This window comes from Primulina huaijiensis, chromosome 7 (assembly GCF_012295235.1).
Source record: "Primulina huaijiensis isolate GDHJ02 chromosome 7, ASM1229523v2, whole genome shotgun sequence".
Taxonomy (NCBI): domain Eukaryota; kingdom Viridiplantae; phylum Streptophyta; class Magnoliopsida; order Lamiales; family Gesneriaceae; genus Primulina; species Primulina huaijiensis.
Genome location: NC_133312.1, coordinates 468,432 through 489,202, shown reverse-complemented (window position 1 = coordinate 489,202; position 20,771 = coordinate 468,432). Strand labels below are relative to the sequence as shown.

The 20,771-nt window shown below is 32.9% G+C and overlaps 3 protein-coding genes across 4 annotated transcripts; 1 reads left to right on the top strand and 2 right to left on the bottom strand.

Moving 5' to 3' along the window:
* Nucleotides 1-402: 402 nt before the first annotated feature.
* Nucleotides 403-2,430, bottom strand: LOC140981844 (small ribosomal subunit protein uS8z/uS8w). 2 transcript variants are annotated; one of them, XM_073448330.1, is made up of 4 exons: nt 2,326-2,430; nt 1,603-1,753; nt 1,347-1,507; nt 403-695 (listed from the first exon to the last, which is right to left on the bottom strand). In XM_073448330.1, exons 2-4 carry the CDS (start codon nt 1,733-1,735, stop codon nt 597-599), a joined length of 393 nt encoding a protein of 130 aa, XP_073304431.1. In that variant the 5' UTR covers nt 1,736-1,753; nt 2,326-2,430; the 3' UTR covers nt 403-596. The 2 variants fall into 2 exon arrangements, with proteins under 2 accessions (XP_073304431.1, XP_073304432.1); XM_073448331.1 differs by lacking the exon at nt 2,326-2,430 and having other exon boundaries at nt 1,603-1,769.
* A 4,727-nt stretch (nt 2,431-7,157) lies between these two features.
* On the bottom strand, nt 7,158-9,728 carry LOC140980078 (auxin-responsive protein IAA14-like). The gene is made up of 5 exons (XM_073445748.1): nt 9,284-9,728; nt 8,950-9,164; nt 8,228-8,363; nt 7,608-7,669; nt 7,158-7,483 (listed from the first exon to the last, which is right to left on the bottom strand). The coding sequence occupies exons 1-5, from the start codon at nt 9,562-9,564 to the stop codon at nt 7,446-7,448; spliced, it is 732 nt and encodes a 243-aa protein (XP_073301849.1). The 5' UTR covers nt 9,565-9,728; the 3' UTR covers nt 7,158-7,445.
* A 9,036-nt stretch (nt 9,729-18,764) lies between these two features.
* LOC140980750 (auxin-induced protein 22D-like) lies at nt 18,765-19,831 on the top strand. Its single transcript, XM_073446796.1, has 2 exons — nt 18,765-19,523; nt 19,618-19,831. Exons 1-2 carry the CDS (start codon nt 19,285-19,287, stop codon nt 19,829-19,831), a joined length of 453 nt encoding a protein of 150 aa, XP_073302897.1. The 5' UTR covers nt 18,765-19,284.
* Nucleotides 19,832-20,771: the final 940 nt, after the last annotated feature.

The following is a 20,771-nucleotide window of genomic DNA, read 5'->3' as shown; positions in this document are numbered from 1 at the left end:
ATTATCTCAGTGATTGAATCGTCGCACGATTAGTTATGGGATTAAACTCAGATTCATCTTTTACTTGGTTCTTGATTATTATACCGTTAATTTACCTCTTATAAAAATTCAACCACGTCAGTTTGACCCCTATATAGACGTTTTTAATTTAATTTTTGTTAAAATTTTGCTGTCGTTTCAAATGAAAATAACGGGGGGTGAGGTCACTTAATGTAACGTTATGCTACATTACCATTGAATTGCCATTCTATTTGGTAAATGGTGCAAAATATATTTGAAAGTTTACTCTAATTTGTTGCAGCTTTATAAACCCGTTTTTCATGCATGCGTTCTCGCTAGCAATTTTGGAAGCAAAAAGACATTGGCTATGAAATAATAAAAATATTATCCAAGAACACTTGGAAAAAAAACGATTCTTTCAAACTATTTTGCTCGAAATAGCTGACACAACATCGAGAAGTCATGTTAAAATTTCTGCTTGCAATTGAAGCAACGATCAATAATCGAACATAGAAAAATCCCAAAATTAAGCAAGTTTAAAATCACATCAAAATCTCTTCATAAAAGTAACTAAACCTCAAAACACGTTTAAGCCCTTAATAAAAGAAGCCAAGAACCTTGCCACCGACATTTTTTCTTCGGGCCTCTTCGTGGTCCATGATGCCTGCAGATGTCGTCAATACAATGTAGCCAAACTGCAAGATACAATGGAAGTTGGGGTAAGCCACATATTAAAGATAGAGCAGAACCAAATGACTGTAAGTAACACAGATTTAAGATCTAGCACCTGTGAATAAGGATCATCATGAACACTAACTACAAACTCATTAATCAAACGAGAAGTCTTTTAGATAATGAAGTATCAATAAAATGTATAGTTAGTGTCAGACAATCTTAGGGCCGTAGACTTTCAAGTCAATCTTTAATCCAAACATAAATTTCCTATAAAAAGTACCCATCACCATTATATTCCCATAGATGAATCTCTCACTCTCAGCCATTAATCCTTAATCACTCTTTTCATTTTTTTTGGAGTCCTCCAACAGATAAAACACCAATCTATGACGCCCACAACATAACCATAAAGTGAAATCAACACTCAAGATTAATCTATAACCACAAACTAGTTAAAACAAATAAATATAATACTTACTAAACTTTTATACATATCATGGTGTTTCATATTGACACTGTAAATGAACAAAATTAAACCTCCAGAGCAACACATCCTACTATAATGACAGAAAGCCGCATACATCAACACAGAGACAAATCCAAAGATTATAATTTTCATTGTCTAAAAATTATAGTTTCTAAAGAATGAATAAAAAAAATTAATGGCTCACCTGTCTGGAAGGAAGCAACCTTGCAGTCCATCCCTCAATATCCTTGACACCAATATCAAAACGAGGGCTGATCACACCACATTTGTTCAACCTTCCATTAAGTTCGACAACAATTTTACCGGACCGGTGATCATCTACAAACTCAAACTCCCCAATATATCCTGCGTGACGAATCAAAATGATGAAAGCATTAAGACATGCCTCGCACGATATCAGGAAAACAAACAAAAAATAGTTTAGTGAAATGCTAGCATACCATGCTTCTGCATCACCAAGAGAAACTTGATGATGACTTTAGACGAAGGCCTTATCATTACTTGTCGCTTCCCCCGCTTCTCCGCATTGTACATGCTCTTGAGGGCATCATTAAGCACACTAACTCTCACCATCTTAACTTACTGAGAAGACTGTACATAGAACAATCTACAGTCAAGATAATAGCCTAAATCATACCAAACAAGGTCAACACGCAAATTAAAGAAAACAATAATGTCATAAGTAATTTCTAGAAAATAATTCGATTTTCGCAGTCAAAATACAGTAAGTCGGACCAACAAAATCCATGGGTTCGCTCTGCTTACAACAAACACACAACGCAAATGATGTAGCTTCAAAACTCAAGGCCAATGTCTCAGATTAAGGCATACGTAAACATCAATTAGATTCAACCAAGCAAGGCGAGAAGGCCAATGACCTAATACTTATACTGTTCAACATTCCACTGGCGCTATAAAATTCAAATCGCTACAAAACACACACACAAACAGAATGTAAAAGCTTCCCGGATTCTAACGGTACACGTCTTACAGAAATGTTAAACAAGCAAAAGACACTGATAAAAAAAAAGGAAAAATTCGTTGTCAAAATCATAAGTTTGAAAATAAATTGATCAAATAATTAACGCACAGAAGAAGTAGCAACATGGAAAAAGCAATGAAATTGAGCTCTGGTGAGTTGAGGCAGTAGGATTTCAGCTTACCAGACGGCCAAGAATCAGTAGGAAGCGGGTGCCGAAGTCTCTTCCAATTGTGTGATTCTCGAAACCCTAGAGCCTATTTTACTTGCGCTTAATGGGCCAATTGATATTTAAGGTATGTTAATGGTCCCTTAAATTTTGAAATGGGCCAATTGATATATTGGACATACGTACCGGCCCATTAAGACCCATTAATTTTTACTGGGTCAATTATTGTATTGGAATGAATTTTTAATGGCCCATTAATTTTTAATGGGCCAATTTATATATTGGGTGTACGTACCGGCCCTCTAATTCTTTTAATGAGCTAATTTATATTGGGATACGTAGTGGCCCATTCGTCTTTTACTGGGAATACACTGACCCATTAGTTTTTACGATACATAATGGTCCATTATTTTTTTAATAGCAAACTTATATATTGGATATACGTAATGAGCCATTAAGTTTTTTAATGGACCAATTGCATATTGGTTCATTAATTCTTTTAGTTCTGACCCATTAGTTTTTAAGGGCTATACAATAGCCCATTCTTTTTATAATGGGCCAATTTATATCTTATGTTTGCCACTGAAATGGGCCAGTTTTTTATATTGGGTGTACGTATTGGCCCATTATTTTTTATAGGCCAACTTATATATTGGATAAACGGACTGGCCCATTATTTTTTAATCGATACACTGGCCCATTAGTTTTTTATTGATACGTTAATTATTTTAGTTCTAACCCATTAGTTTTTAATGGATATACAGTTTTTTAAGGGTCGAATTGATATCTTATGTTTACGACTGAAATGGGCCAGTTTATATGTTGTGATTAGTTTTTGGCCCATTAGTTTTTAAGTGCCAAATTATATATTGGATAGACGTACTGGACCATTAGTTTTTTAATGGATACGCACTGGCCCATTTGTTTTTCATGGCTAAGTAATGGCCCATTATTTTTTAATGGGTCAATTTAAATTGTTGGTTGTACTGGACCATTTATTTATTTTAATGGGGAATGTTGGCTCATTAAAAACCTAATGGACCAGTACTTGTACATATACAATGGGCCAGCACGTATATCCAATATATCAATTGGCCCTGGACCTGTATATACAACAAATATATGAATTGGCCCATTAAAAAATAATTGGCCAGTACTTATGATTGGATAATATGGTATACGTAGTGGCTCTTTATTTTAATGGGTCAATTGATATATTTGGGTATTTATGATGGCCCATATTTTTAATGGGCCGCTGATATATTGGGTTACGTATTGGCTCATTTTATTGTTTATTGCTAATGGGTATACATTAATGGCCTATGATTTTTAATGGGCCAATTTTTATTCGGGTATATGTGCTTGCCCATTATGTTTTTATTATTTATACGTACTGGCCCATTATTCTTTTAATGGGCCAATTGATTTGGTATATATACGGATCCATTAGTTTGTCCTAAGATCGAGATTCGTAATGGTCCAATTGATTTGGGGTATGCGGTTTACGTAATACTCCCAACTCCTAATTAAATTAAAAGAAGAAATTCGAGAGGAATTTCTTTGTTTTCAGACTTTTCTCAGTTGAAATTTTATGAATGAGGGATATAATACGTTCAGAATTATTTAAATTTAATATATGAAATTAAGAAATACACTGGTAATTTCTTATTGAACCAGATTCATTTTTGTTTTACAAATTTCAATTTTTAGACTGTCTTCTCAGAAACTTCATTAAATTAATAATCTAAATACCTAAGTTGAGTCTTAATTGAAGCATGTAACATGCATGTGCTCCCAACCACCATCACATTTTATAAAATTTCAATCCACAATAGACTCTCCAAAATTGACTAACATTACCACCCATATAATCAAATAATTGTTCAATCATTCAGATTTTATAAATAAAGTTATTATTATATTGATTGTAAGACCCAAAATTAAAACGACATAATCCAACTACATGCAAATCTAGGAAATATGAAAAATAAGTAATTAACTGATTTTAGTTGCTATTTAATTATATGACATACATGTTTACATGTTAAATATGATTTTATTATCATCATGCATAAAATTGTATTTTTAAGGAATATTCAAGTGACGATCGAGGAACGGGGATCGAGGGCTGAAAAATGTAAAATATTTTTATTGAATAATGATTTTTAATTATTTAAAATATGGTAGTTGGATATTCATATTTTTGAAAAATAGGGGTTTGAGATGAATTTATACGCCGGGACGTAAATTTTATCGGTATTGGTTTTTCAACTAAAATACGAGCTTTTTGGCAACCCGGCTAATAAATTCACAAATTTATTTAAACAAAAACTTTGTTAATATTTTATTTAAATCCTAATTAGACTAATGAGCTTAATTTAATGGCTTAATAGGCCTAAGGCCTAGTTAGTAAACTAATTAGTATATTTTATGTATATAATATGTTAAAAAAAAACCCTACACTTTACACCACAAACAATCGGCCACCCTCTTTAAAAATCTGAAAACTCTCCCCACCCCTCTCACACACACACACACACACACGGAATATATACATATCATCCAAAGAATTTTCGAAGGGTTCAAGTGGAAACAAGCCAAGGTTCTTGTCCGTTCTCCGTCGCCAACGTTATTTCGTGCGTATAAAACGCAAAGACACACCATACATCTCCTTTTCTCATCCATCATATCATATTAATGTTTTAATTATTGGATGCATGAAGAACATGATTATTTTTCCAGAATTTTTGAAATATTGCATTTGCATGTGTTAACTTCTTGAGGTTTGATTCAAAAATTTGTTCTAGGCATGTTAAGGGGCTGCCATGACATAAGGTAAGATCAAGAGTGGTTTACACCTGTGTTAGAGGCACACACACACACGCCCAAACCACATCACAGTCGAAAGGAAGGAGAACCATGCGAGAAACGTTGCTGTCATGGGGTTAAGGGTGATCGGGTTTCATGAGGGAGGGGTTGGCTTGGTCTTTGCTGCGGCCAGGGCTCGGCTAGAGTCTGTCATGAGTCAGGGGAAGAGTCCTAGCCATGCTAGGACTCGGTTTGGAAGGGCTGGGAGGAGTCCTTGCAAGTAAGGACTCCTACCCGAGAAGTTGCACAATTCTGTGAAGACTTCGTGCGACTGGTAAGGGAGTAGGGGCTCGGTCCAGGGCTCAGGGGATGGGTTAGGACGAAGCTTTAGAGTCTTAGGAAGGTGTGAGGATGAGTGGTTCAAGGTCTGGGTTCGCGGGTAGCAGTCTGGACGCACAAACATAGAACACATGCAGATTGGGATTCTCGGCCAGCATAGGGGTGACTTGGGGTTGCTCGTTTTTGGTCTTGGGAAGGGTATTTTAGTGATCTAAAGGTTATTTTTATGATATTATGATTATTTTTAATTGTTTATGAAATGTTCATGATTAAATACTGGTTTTTAAATGTCAATTTGATTTTTATGTTTTAAGATCGACATTTAAAGACATGTTGCATGCTTGGATTCAAAAGAAAAATGTGATGTTATGCATGATTTTTATAAAGTAATGAGAATGTTAAACGTTGAAGGAGGTGAAGTAATTGTGACTAATTCGATAATGTTGGAGATATTGTAAGGGTTATGGTCCCAGTGGGAGCCCAACGATCGTGTTTCAATCATTACGAATATGTGGTAACGGTTATGTGGTAACGATTTTGTGGTAACTGTAAGAATGAGAATATCGTGAGGGGAAAAGGCCCCCGAGGGAACCCATTTGTGGGAAAAGGCCCTAGAGGGAACCCCGACGATCATATTTCTATTCGATGAGGATAGGTCAAGGCCCAGTTGACCTGTGAGAGTGTCTCTGGAGTCCCCGCCGCCCAGTACTGTGGTTACATGTAGATGGATCCATCGACTTTTGAGGTTTATGTCATGATGAGGAAAGCCACAATTAACGATCTGAATTCAACAAAAGAAAGGAAAATGTTTATGATCATGATAGAAGGTTTTATGATATGTTATGAGGAAAAAGAAAAATGCTAAGGTTTAAGTTATGCAACATGAAAACATTTACGAAAATGTTCATGTTAAAAGTTTTTGCATCTTCATGAAAAAGATATTTTAAGTACAAGTATTTTTCACTGTTGCATGTGGTTTTATACGTATTATTTGTTATAAAGATTATGGTGTATTGAGTCTTTAGACTCACTAGGTGTGATGAATGCAGGTGAGGTTGAGGGAGGTCTTGATGGGTGATTGGACTGGACTGAAGGCGCACACAACCCGAGGACCAGCGCTTCTACTTTTTCCGCATTTATGATTTATGCTTCATGATTTACGTTAAAGATTTTTAAGACTATTTATTTATGTTTTTTGAGAGATTTTTGAGAGGTTTAACATGGACTATACTTTTCAAATTTATTGCTTTTTAGGTTTGGTAAGACAGTTGACGATTTCATATTTATGAGTATTTCACTTGATTTTAAAATGCTAGTTGGATGATGTGTTATTTTTAAAGGGAAAAATATTTTATAAAAAATATTTTTCTGTGGTAAATGTACATAGTCGAAAATTGAGAGGTTTTTTTTTAAAAAAATTTCTAGTACTTTTAAAGCAATAAAAAGAGCAGACGTTTCATTGATGATATTAATTCAATATTTGATTATCGAGATATGAAATTTATATTCAATTTTGTTAAAACTTCACGTGCATGCATTGCATATTTTTCCTACTATCTATTCAAATTGAGCATTCGTAAAAAACAAATCAGAATGGAAGGAATAACCACATGGCCTTGTTCCCTCGAGTACTCGATTTGGGGGACTAGAATAATCAATAAATAGAAATTTAATTTTTAAGAAATGATATGGACAAGATATAAATAAACATTATAGTTAATTGTGGGGGGTCAATATTATTAAATACAAACTAAGCCAATTAATTGATACTATAATAACAACAAGCCAGACGACACATGCAATACAAATGTTCGACGAGATGTTTCATGTGTATTTAGAATTTAGAATATTGATTAAGATACAGACAACGCCAAAACTCAAGAACGATGAAAAATATATATATTTATTTATTTAAAAATTATACATTCACGATATATATATAAACAACTTCTTTTCTTCGATCAAACCAGAAGATGGTTAATGTTTAGTTAGCACCTGCTCTTGCATTTCTCCATTGCCCTTGGAGCTGATTTTGACAAGAAAATAAATAAATAAATAATTAAAAACTCAAATCAAGAGTGAGCTCAAATCTTGGTCTCGATTCTTTATTCACACCAAGTGTATATATATCGTAAATAAAGGTGACATACCAAGTCCAATTGCTTCTGATCCTTTCATAATACGAAGGCGCTTGCATGAATCAATAAACATCCTGCGCATAAACACTCCAGAAATTCTTAAAAAGAAACTTTATAACGTTGAGAAATGGCCATTTAAGTTATCACATCCATATAATAGCTAGCTAGTTTTACAACGAGGAATACACATTTTTTTAAAATAAAATAAAATATAGCTTAATTAAGAAGAATGGCAATATTATAGCTAGAACCACAAAAAAATCAAGAAACACTCGCAATAAAAAATTAAACACAAAAACTCATATGACATAGGTCAACTTTGTGAGCGCGCGGGATCTCCGACCCGACCCATGATACTTTTCATGCCCAAAGTAACTTTTTTCATTACCAAAATATCACCTTTTGTTAGTATGCCATGATGCAATATTATGTAATATTGTTGATTTGAGTGAAAATTATTATTATTATGTCAAAAAATATTATTTTCCAATGCATGTATGGTTCAATTTGACCCGTGAGACTGTTATCATAGAGAAACAATCAAAGTTAAATTGAATTTTCGTAACATTATTTCAAATCACCGATAATTAAAATAAAAAAAAAATTAACTTGGAATCGGGGATGATACTTACTCCCATGGTACGTCGCCCACGAGCATCCAGTCACCATCCTTATCTTCGTATGTGGGAACATACTCAGAACTATTCAGCAAATCCATTAATTTCCTCTCATTCATAAAATCTATCATTCCTTGGGTCCCATAATTACCTGTATATAATATAATCACAAAAATTAACCATACATTAATAAACACCTTTCACATTCATTTCACTTTATTTATAAAAAAAAATTAACTTCAGTACACAAGAATTACGTCCAGATCAACTTTGTTCTTGATTCAAATCAAACATGAACTTATTTTTAGACTTTACATGAATTTGAGCGGTAGATTCAAGACTATTTTACTCTATATATGGTGATATATAAATCCATACCAGCCTGCCAGATCTGTCTAAACACACTCACTAATATATATTAATTACTCAATAGCTACATTTATATAGTTGATCTCGCAGAAAATTAACTAATTTAGAACTTATTGTGGACAAAAAAAAAAATTCCAGATCAAGAATGAAACAATATATTGACTATATTTTGCGGTTTCTATTATGCTAGCTAGCTATACTACCAACAATTTTGGTATGAACTTAAGATGTAGACAAGGATAGACGTAGCCCTCCTTCAAAAAAAGAGTAACAATAATTCACGATTGTTTTTTTTTTCTCTTTATTTACGTGCAAATGAATATTGCAAAATTTCATGCAAAAATAAAAGGGGCTTGCACGGTACTTACCCATGGTGAAGGAGCTAAACATATTAGCGAGGGCATCGGAGAGCTGTTGGTAACTCTCGTACATCTTCAAGTCCACTTTGCGAAGATACGGTGCCCCATCCATCGACACCTTCACGAAGGCTGGCTTTTCCGCCGACTCCTCGCAGCTGTTCTTCTGGTGAGCCATAATGTTCTTGCGGAAGGACCGGACTGGTGGCCACCCCACCACTTGGGCCCTATTGCATGCCAAATCAAACGAAGACATATCGATTTGTTTACGAACAAGCAAACATACAAGTCCCAAAAATTACACAACTTTTGCACAGCATAGGTAAATAAACTAATGATTGATTACTTCGCCGGTGGCTTGACGGGATCTTTGGGAGGAAGCACGCCGCCCGTCTTCACCATAGCTGAATTTTTCATGTTTTCCTTGAGATCTATAGCATCTGATTCATTGTCTTGTATGTTGAGCTTCAGATCAACTGTTTCAGAGTAGCTTCTTTTCCCGGTTATCTTCATAAGCTCACCAATTTCCCCTCCGCCGCCCGGAAGCCCCAGGCACAGCTCAGTATCCTTAAGATTCAGGCCACGCTCCTCCCCGAGAAACACAGACATTTTCCGGCCAACTTCCATAAATTGATCTTGTCCTTTTTTCTTCTGAATATAGTTTCAATATCCTTCGTCTATTTGATTATTTTTTAAATAGAAAAGTGTGGGTATGAATATGCAAGCACCAGATAATTATTATACGAATCACATGTGCGCTTAGCATATTAGGCCATCAAGTTCTCTCGTATTGTGGGTGGACATGTGGCCAACATTAAACTTACATTCTAAATATGTTTGTTTTAATATTTTTTATATTATATAAATAATAATAAATTTGAAATTAAACGATGGTTAATTATATATAAAGTAAAATAATTAAGTACACTAGAATCATTAAACTACATAATGCATATGAACCGTGAAATAAATTAAAATAAAAATATATTATGGGATTTAATATTTGCAATATGTTGATTGGTTTTTCGCATCAAGAGCTAGCATGCCCTTAAAAAAATGAAATGGCGTTTTTTAAAAAAAATTAAAGGAGAGATAAATCCTTGAATTTATGGTATTAATCGCTTCTGCGGGCAATTATGTGCAATTTGATGTTTCAATAATTCGGTTTAATCTATGATATATTCAGAGTGATTACCCTTCTATTAATATAATATCAGTAGACAGACGGAGCCAAAAATGTTTAATTTGGTGGGGAAAAAATCTGTATCGAAATACTCACACACACGCGCGCAGTCTGTGTGTGTAAATATAAAATAAATATTAATTATCAAGGATGTAGATAGAAAAATAAGATTCTAAAAAAATATAAATCGATATTTTATATACTTGGGATTTTCATATTACTCGGAAAAAAATCTCTCACACGTGAAATTCATCTTATCATAAATTATTCCTTTGATTAATTAAATCTTCAGTAGCTTAAATTTTTTTTACTGAATTAACAATAGTTTATTCAATGATAGAAATAATAATTTCAAAGTAATTATCTATTGAAGTTTAAATTTAATTTGTCATTATATTTAGCAATAAATTATAAATGCATTGTTTAACTGGTATTATCAATTAATATATTATTTTAAACTTTGCTCTCGATTTTTATATTCCAACCGAATTCAAATGTTACGAATGCTGCAATTAAATTCTAATTTGTATTCACACTTATTTATTTAATTTGTGTTATTAAACTTTAATTAAAAATGAACAAATTGCTTGTAATTAATTACACGGTCAACTCAGCCAGCCCCAGAAAATTAGAGCAAAATTTAAAGACGGAAGGTGTAGTTTAAAAAACTAAACTATTGGCCAATGTATGTTATAAATTTTGGGCAGAATCTGCTGGGCGATTATCCAGATTTTCCCGTATAATCCATCAGCTCCTCCATTAGGTCACATGAATCTTTCAAATTTTTATTGAACTTGAAATATATACTAATTATCTAAAAATTAACATTTAACCATATAAAAAAACAAAAACATTCTAAATATAACATAAAATAATCTATTTAATTCACATATTTGTTAATCAATTTAATCAAGCTGATGGTTTCATTCATGGCATTGATTAATTTAAATTAATAAAGTAATGTGATTGACATGATTTACGGAACAGAGCCTGTACGTGGTCTAGAAAAGAGACACGATGAATCAACAGTATCCTCGAATTAATGGCGTTATATATATAATTCAAGAATTATTGTATATGATAATGCAATGTATTTAAAATGAATTGACTTATCATAGATTTTGTCTGTTTGATTTCATGTCTTTTCCCGTTTATTTATCTTTGGAGAAGTCATTATTGGACACGGAGTATTATACAAATGGAAGAACATTGCCTAAAATAATTACATGGAAAAATTATGATTTTTTGTAATAGTAAAATTAAACACTTACAAACACATTTTAAATTTAATTTCATTTGAGATAAACGATGGCCTCTACTTTCTCCTTTCAGTTTGATTTTGGTGGAGGACTTGATATTAATACTTAATTAATCATGCAAATAAACATTGAGGAGTTCATCATTTTGATAAGATGAACATTCAATAAATCTTATAATGTTTGAGTTGGTGAAGTTGATGATTAGCGCTTTGACTAATGATCAAAGATTTGATTCCTCAAACCAACATTTTTCAGACGAGCCTGTCGTACAAGTTTTGCATAGTGTGGTTTACTTAACTATCGTGGTTTGAAAACTACTACATTAATACGAGGGTTTATCCAGTGCACACGAATAGTGGCGGTTGTATGATTCATCGTGATTCATTCTGTAAAAGTGTTTGATTATTAATTTTAATCAAAATAGTGATTAGCGTTGATTGTTTTATTGATTGCTCCGACTAAACGAAGCAAATGTCTTTATGATATTGTACATGGTAAAACATTAAACAGACAATGCAATCCTAGAAACCATGTTTTTATGATTTTCTCCTGCCCCCACCCAATTGCAGAAAGTCGTGTTTTGATCAGGTCAAAAATAAAATTAATGTTTATGCTAGCATTATAACAAATATGACATTAAAAGGTTGTAAACTAGTAAATAATCAAATTTCATTATTGCTAAACATTCTTTTAAATTAATCAATGGCGATGACTTTGAGACAAGTCACATCGTCCTTAAGAAAAGGAAACATCCCTAACCCTAGCTGTGTTGCGCCCTTGCTCCATCAGTATTCTTTATAAACTACAATATTTTATTTAATTTTATTTAATTAATCGCCTTAATTTCTGATTTAGTATATATCGAACCAGAAAATTTGATTGAAAGCAACGTACAAAAAATATGATAAATTTGAAGAAGTTAATGTCATACATGAAATAATGTCCGAATATGAAATTAAATAGAAAGGACGAAATTTTGAATTTTTCAAAAATTATATAAATGAAAAATTTGTGGATAATTTAAATGTATGAGATAACTACTCTCATCGGCTTGATCACGATGTCCATCTCTCGCTTTCCAACGTCGGAATTATCGTTCTTTTGATTTGATGTAAAAAAAATTAAAAATTAGTAATTGAAACATTGAAGAAACCTAGATTATATATCTAGCTCTATTATTTAATATCAATAGATTAAGATTAATTTTCAATTAATAATTAGACCTAATTCATGGGAACTATTTTCACTTGCTTCTATATATATTAAACTATCTTATTTGTTTCATCAAATAGACTAATTTTTTATTCATCGATTAAATGTAACAGTATATATTGATCGTTTAAGTGTGATATTTTTTTGAACCAAAAGTAATTAATTATTAATTTGATCCTTGTGTTTAATATATCACAAGAGCCCTTAATTAATTAAATAAACTGCTCTAGTTTTTCTATCTAATTTTAGAATATAGACACCTTAAATTAATTCTTGATCTGAAAGGGATTCCAAAAGATAAAAGGACTATTATTTCACCTTTTTGAACTTGGTGGAGTCAAAATCATATAAGATAAAACAAAATACTGTTTTTTTCCTGGGCGAAATCCAGAAATTGAAAACCTAGAAAATAAAAGAAATTGATTTCCCTTGTGATTGCTTTTGGATTATCGTTTCTTTTACAATCACACGCGCGCGCGCGTATATATATGTTTTCTTGTGTAACAAATTTTTTCATGTGGGAAGTTTGTTAGAGATTTCAAATTTAAGTATAAATTTTATTTTAACAAAAATCTATTCAAGGATTTTGTAAATTTCCTTTTTCATGAATAATTGTTTGTTTATTTAAATAATAATGATCAAGTTGTTATTAGTTGGATCATAGTGGTCACATTTATTCGTGTTATATGGGAAAAAATCATTGCCACGTGGCTATTGTGTGTGTGTGTGTGTGTGTGTGTGTGTGTGTGTGTGTGTGTGTGTGTGAATATAAGGCATTCATGATAAAAGCTTTGTAGAATTAGTAAATGAAAGTGATTTACAATCATTGCTACAACAAAAAGAAACAATATTTTTAAGATAAAACAAGTATACATGTTAGTTGAACACTTGTTGAACGTTTTATCAATTTTATTTCGATATAAATGATAATCGTTAAAGTAGGAATATAGAAAGACCCAGTGGTAAAAATAAAATCATAAAATGTTACGTGAGGTATAAATTAGATTAAATAGACTGACGCATATGAGTCTAATTTTATATCTAAAAAAGAAATTTAGATATTTTGAAATATCGATAATCCTAAAAAAAAAGTGTGCCGACTGTGATTTGTTTGTGTGGCCCATAAATGCATTTTATGAGAATCCTTGGGCAAAATAATAATAAATATTCCATATGTTGGTCGAAGTTGGGACAATGAATCCCCATGATTGGGATTCATCATCCCACTAATTGCTTGCATTGTCTTAGCCTATTCCACCCAAGTTTCCACCTCATCCATTCTTATTTAATTTTCTCATCTAAAACGCGCTTTAATTTTCTCCTACCATTTTAACCTAAATTAAATTATATGTGATCATTTAATCTTTTGTAAAGACCGTGTATCGTATTATCGTAAATCTTATGTTGATTATCGATAATATATGAAATTATCATATGATTACATATATGATGTATATCATGACAATGAAAATGAGAAAATATGTGGTGATAATGAAAGATTGTATTAGAAATTGATTTGTGTTTGAAAAGTATGGTGAACCGCAATACAAAAATGACACATGTTACGGTTTTTGGCATAATCATCTATATAATTTAGAAATTAAATATGCACATGCAGTGGTGGATAATGTGTTTTGCATATTTATTTATAATTTTTTTGAGCTATATTTATTTATAATTTTGGCAATGAATAACTTCTTCGTGATGCTTTTTTTGGGCCTTATAGTGAGAATGGCACGGGTGGTCCTAAATGAATTTAGACTCTGTTAGATCTGTACCGACCATGAAATCTAAGCATCTTATTTATTGTATGATCCTCTCTTGCCGTAGCAGAGAACAACTATTGGCGTAACATTTCCTTCCCCCATCACACTCATTCCCTGTTAGGAATTTAATATATATGTGGACAGTAATTAACAAAAAGGTAAGGAACAATTATATTATTTTTTAAGACATATATGTCTCCACAGAAGTTTTATATTACAATATTATATAATTAATGGTATGAGAAATAAATCAACACATGAACTTTTATTAAAAAAATGAGAATTGGGATGTATGCTGAGAAATTATCCATGTGTGTGTGTGTGTGTGTGTGTGTGTAGTACATATGTATGTATGTATATTTATCTCTCCTTTTTTGTTTGAGAAAAAAATAACTCTCACACAGTTTGATCCATCCATTAATTCCTTCTCATGATTGCTTTTGTTCGGACAAGGACAGTACTTATAATGGTCCATACTTTTAAGATTTCAGTATTTTGTGCCATTAGCCCAATCCAAGTCGATTTCCCAAGTGCCTTTGAAAAAGATCTCTCCATATATGATTTTTCTCCCTCGGATATTTTTGTTAAAAAATACTTGTCAATTTCGTAAACACGTACAAAAACCCACTATGTACGTACAAAATGTGAAATATGTTTTTTTTTTTTTGAATTGACAGCACATTTTTCACGTACATATGGTTTTGGCATCATTCTCTCGATCGAAAAATTTGAAATAATTATTATATATCGCCAAAAATATATAGGATCATGTAAAAGTTCTTGAAAATGTTGATGATATGCCCGTCGCTCTCCGTACGAATGAAATTAGTCGATTCATGTATCGAAACTCATCGCACTTGAATGGACCATATGGATCGTCATGTGACGATGCATTGGTAATCCTCCACTGTATTGTCAAATGTGGACCTTCATAGACACATTCAGACTCGTACATTTGCATGTTTTCTCGCAAAATGGTCCATGTTATATTACATTATTAATAGTCCGTCAGTTAACCCTAACATCTATATATTATGAATTTCATGTACACTAGGAAAGGACTACCTATCACATCCGAAGTTGTGGGCACATTCAATTTGAAACTCCACTTTGTACGTAACTGCGTATATGGCGTTTGTTTTGCAACGTGGAAGCACAATTGGTTTGGCAACTTGCACGTCGCAAACAATTATGGCTGTCTTTGGGATTGTTACAGCTAGCTATAGCCATGCGTGGCCACAGACGCGCCTAGGTAACTTATTATTCACCTCTTACGTGTCCCACGTTACTTATGACATTGTATATATAAATAGACCTAATTTTATAATTTCAAAAATAATTTTTTTTATCTACTTGATTTCGATATTTTAACTTTGATTATTTTGTTATTTTATATCTTATTTCATTATAGTGTTGACATGACAATGAGAAAACATTGATGTGACATCAGAAAATGTTCATTTCTCTGATTCGACTTCAGTAATTGGACTATAGCAAACAATTAAAATTTAATGTATTGAAATCAATTTTAAAAACTTACTAGATCAAAACCTAAAATTAAAACTCAATGACCAAAAAATCATTTTCCTTTTTTAAGATACGTAGATTGTGTGAGAGGTAATCCAAATTATATAGAGATTGTTTCAAGAATTATTTTCATTTCAAATGATATTTTAACATCGCATAATTCATGCTTTAGATTTCCGATGGATGTATAAGAATTTATTTGAAATTTTACTACAAAACATGAATAGAATATTCAGATATTAATCGGTACGTGGGGGTTCAATCCGCGTCAGTAGCTTACAAATTGTTTTAATTTGAGCATATATCCCAACTTGCGGATTTGATATGTTGCGCAAACAATGGACCCTTGTGTGATCTGGCTAGGCCATCCAGAGACTGCATTGTATAGCATCAATTGTTAGAGTAGATGTCCTGTAAGCCAACTGTTGACTAGAGAATTTATTGACTCAGTTGTAATAAACAATCTTTATTTTAATATAATTTAATTTTTAATGGTTTTGTTGTACTTTATCTGTATACCCATGCAAGCAGCATAGATAAAGTCTTTGATTACGCTTTAATACAAATGAATCGTAATTCGATGTTGAACCTCATTTGTAAACACTGCATATTCTAAATTCGTTCCTAGTCGATTCAGCCGCCTACAATAGGGATAAAGGTCGCTCGAGCTCGAGACTAGCATCTGTGATGTTGTGTACCGCGGTTCTTGGTAAGGGCATAGAGATGTCCAAACATACAGATGGGTAGTCATATGATGATTATACTGCACAACCCTCCATCGGACTTTCCAAGTGGTTATCATTCATCGAGAGGATAAGTCTGTGGTTATGATTGTGCACCATTAGTCCTTACAACTCGGGACAACACTGAGGCTCTATATGCTAGGGCTGTGCTTTGACTCGTTTACTGGCTCCAGGAGAGTCATCAGGTGGCGAGGTTGGGTACAGTTGCGAAACATATAGGAGCCAGTGCATTGTAGTCGGGGATTCACCGCTCACCTGCGGGTGTGGATATCCTATGTGATCTGATGAAATTATAGTGCATGGAATCTCTTGCCAGAGTATGAGATGTACGTTAGAGAAAGAGTTCTCCAATAGTACACGCGATGCCACTATTAAAGTTATCACATAGTTATCGAATTAATATGCAACCCTCGATGAACCAATGGTTGCAGATTTGATCGGGATATATGAGATGAAGGGACCGTACTGTACGCTAATCATAATCGACTGGTTCTTGCAGGCACTATCAGTGATACCTAGGGGATCATGGGGCGATGCTACTAGACGCTCTTACCATGATCCGATGGGTGCAATAAGAAATGAGTTCTGACATTCTTGATCAAGGTGTTGATGAAAAGAATGGGGCTAACTAGGGTAAGCCCGAATAAGAATAAATGTTATTCTGAATCACAAGGAGTTGTGAACCCACGGCTAGCTGTATCCCTGAACCATTGGGGTCAAACAAGTACTGGATCATTTGTTCCCGTTGAGAGAATAAATTCAAGTAGTTGAATTTATATATTATAGTAAATTTAAGGAGTTGAACTTATGATAATTAAATTTTGAGAGAATAAATTCAAGATGTTGAATTTATATTATGCTATAGTAAATTCAAGGAGTTGAATTTATGATAATTAAATTTTGAGAAAATAAATTCAAGGAGTTGAATTTATGAGATTGTAAATTCATGAAGTTGAATTTATGAAATTTGGAGAAAATAAATTCAATGAGTTGAATTTATAAAATTTGAGAATTTAATATATTAAACTCAAATGTTGGGTTTATTAGATATTAAATTTTAGAGGTGATATAAATTCAAGGAGTTGAATTTATAATTTAAATAATAAATTCAAATGTTGAATTTATAATGATTTAATTTATTAAACTCAAAAGTTGAGCTTATTAATTAATAAATTAAATATGGTGGATAATATGTTAATGGGCTTGTAGGAGTACAAGTCCAACATATTAAATAATTAAAGTTGTTAATGGACCTTAATTAATTGATTAAATTAGTGTGACTAACCCAATTAATTAATTAAGCCCATTAATGTTAATTAAAGGGCCCAATTATTATACTATAATAATTAGGTCATGGATTATTATAAATAGGGATTGAGAGTCAAAACCCTAGCCACCACCATAAGCAATTTTCGAAAATCAGCCTCTTCATCCTCCAAATATTTTCGGCCTCCTTGTTTTTCAAAAGTTGAGCCGTCTCTTGTTTTAATTAATCTCAACGCAAAACTTCTTCCAATTTTCTAGTGCAAATTGGAAGAGGAACAAATTTTCTGGTCGTGGACCTGATTAGAAGAATTAACAAAGGAGTTTTTGAAGAAAGTTCGTAGGGATTCATCAAGAGCTAATCCGTTTATACCGGATTAGTTGGAGCCAAGTGATTTAATTCACAAAGGTATAATATTCTAACTCCCTATGAATGTTTAATCGTAAAACCATACGAGCGTCCAAATCAAATATATTTTGATTGTCAAAATATAATAAAAATTTTAAAACTTCTGCTGCGTTTGGACGTGTAGAAAATCGAGATCCAACAGATATCATTCCAAATTATTTTTTTACTTTGACTTAGTCGAATGGCATACATTCTCTTATAACCCACGTTATTTGTTCAGGCATACACACTTTTTAAGAGAGAACGTTCAATCGAATGGGGACTTTAATTTCTCGAATCGATCTTTCAGTACGTAGAATATCAAACAATAGTTTCCTGTGTGTCAATACAATATTTAACACAAACGAATCAACATTACATGGGAGGAAAGTTCGTGTTTTCCCGATTTCGTTAAACACTTCGTATTCATTCGATTAAAACAAAAAAATTGACGTATTAAAAAATATTGCTTACCACGTGGACCCTCTCTTTTCCAGGTGGGATGCACCTCCATCTCCAATCCAACGGACCCTATCTCTCTCGCATCCCCTCAACACGCATCTTGACTGTTCCTCTTCATTTTTTAAATGTCTTCCAAAATGTCGGCTGAGATTGTTGCTCTATTGTCCCCTAACCGAACGATCTTTTGACGCAAGCCTGCTGCTACTCACGGAGACATCTTACGCTTCCTTGTCCAAATTTATTCATAGTTTTGAATTTCTGAAATTCATTTATGTCAAGTTCACGATATCATGACTTAATATTATTTGAGAATTTTAAAGTAAACTAACCCAATTGTTCAAAATTAGATATATATTGTTTGGATACAAATATTTGAAATGTCTAATCGACACCTTCAAGTACAATTTAATCACAAAATGCAACATATATATCACTGAGTGTCACCAACGCTTAATTTCTACTACAACAAAACACACGCATTCCACATATACCTCAAGCAATCTAGTCTAGAAAACCGAAGGAATCAATTTAGTTCAAGCAAATCATGATTTGCATGACGAAAATGAATCGTGGAATGATGGGTAAAGATCAAAGTGATATAAATTTGAAGGCAACTGAGCTGAGATTAGGGTTGCCAGGCTCCGACGAATGCCATCAAGATATGACGAGTTTTGTTGCCAAGAACAACAAACGAGCATCGCCTGAATTGACCGAGGACAGCAGGTCCAACGGCATCATTTTATCTGCGAAATCCAGCGAACCCGAATTGCCGCCGGCACCCAAGTATGAGCTAGCCATTTTCTGTAATTTGAGTTCTCTTTGAATTGCGAGTGGTGGTTGTTTGTAAGTTAAGTGTTTGATTGTTCATATGGTTCAGGGCGCATATAGTAGGGTGGCCACCGGTGAGATCTTACCGGAAAAACAATATCGAGGCGAAGAATTCGGAACCTGAAGCTGGTGGGATGTACGTGAAAGTAAGCATGGATGGAGCTCCTTATCTCAGAAAGATGGATCTCAAAGTTTACAATGGATATTCACTGCTCCTCGAGGCTTTGGAGATTATGTTCAAATTTTCCATGGGTAATAATTAAGAAATAGCTAGTTAGCTTTTAATTCATGAATGAAGAACAAGTCATGTAGAAAATTATAAATACAAACAGAATGTGAATTTTTTCTTTGAAAATTTATTCAGAGAGGGAGGATTACAAAGGATCGGAATACGCACCTGCGTATGAAGATAAAGATGGTGACTTGATGCTTGCAAGAAAGTGAGGATTATGAGAGGAATAGAAGGCAAAGGATTGGGTTTTGGTGTGATATATGATCGATAAAACCTTCTTGGGTTAATTGGTATCAAAATGAGAGGTGGATCGAAGATTTTGAAGTTTCTCCTGTAATTTGAACAATTTTCCAAGTGCCACTATTGGTGGTTCAACACAAGAAAAATTTATGTAGTGATTGTAATTTTATTTCTTTAAGAAACCATGGTGATCTTTGAGAATCTGTTGGTTTTTCTTCGTTTTTCTTGTTTACAAATCAATGAAACAAAAAAATGTGCAGCACACGTTAGTTTGTCTAAGCAATGTACAAATTACAAGAACATGAGTATCGAAAATTATTATTATTCATTTTGGTAATATATTTAATATGCGTATGATGTTATGCTATACATTCAATGGCACTTGGGCACGCATAGAATATCTTTAAAATGTATTAAGTGTCGTTATTAGAATATTCAAGTAAGTGGAATATATGTGACAGGTTCAATTTCCTATAATACCTTCTTGGACGATCATGTCTCAAAGACTGCAATTGTGGGTTCCTGCTATAAAAAAAAAAAAAACAACAACAACAACAACAAAGTATTTAGTTTCAAATTATATGTTTAATACTTTCAAATATCCATTATATTACTTTGGCTCACAATCAATCAATTATGGAAGAGAGGCATTGAGAGTAATTTCCGTAGTCTATTTTTTGGGGGACGTAGCATGAAAATTTAATTGAACTTTTTTAACTTCTATGGAATAT

What these genes read in the sequence shown, in the direction of transcription:
- LOC140981844 (XM_073448330.1), bottom strand. Translation starts at nt 1,735, where the DNA reads ATGGTGAGAGTTAGTGTGCTTAATGATGCCCTCAAGAGCATGTACAAT. An exon ending in CTTGGTGATGCAGAAGCATG is followed by an intron (nt 1,508 to 1,602) that starts GTATGCTAGCAT and finishes TTCGTCACGCAG; the next exon opens with GATATATTGGGGAGTTTGAG. An exon ending in GGTTGCTTCCTTCCAGACAG is followed by an intron (nt 696 to 1,346) that starts GTGAGCCATTAA and finishes TGTATCTTGCAG; the next exon opens with TTTGGCTACATTGTATTGAC.
- LOC140980750 (XM_073446796.1), top strand. Translation starts at nt 19,285, where the DNA reads ATGATTTGCATGACGAAAATGAATCGTGGAATGATGGGTAAAGATCAA. An exon ending in GAATTGCCGCCGGCACCCAA is followed by an intron (nt 19,524 to 19,617) that starts GTATGAGCTAGC and finishes CATATGGTTCAG; the next exon opens with GGCGCATATAGTAGGGTGGC.
- LOC140980078 (XM_073445748.1), bottom strand. Translation starts at nt 9,564, where the DNA reads ATGGAAGTTGGCCGGAAAATGTCTGTGTTTCTCGGGGAGGAGCGTGGC. An exon ending in GTTTAGCTCCTTCACCATGG is followed by an intron (nt 8,364 to 8,949) that starts GTAAGTACCGTG and finishes TATTATATACAG; the next exon opens with GTAATTATGGGACCCAAGGA. An exon ending in GTGGGCGACGTACCATGGGA is followed by an intron (nt 7,670 to 8,227) that starts GTAAGTATCATC and finishes GTTTATGCGCAG; the next exon opens with GATGTTTATTGATTCATGCA.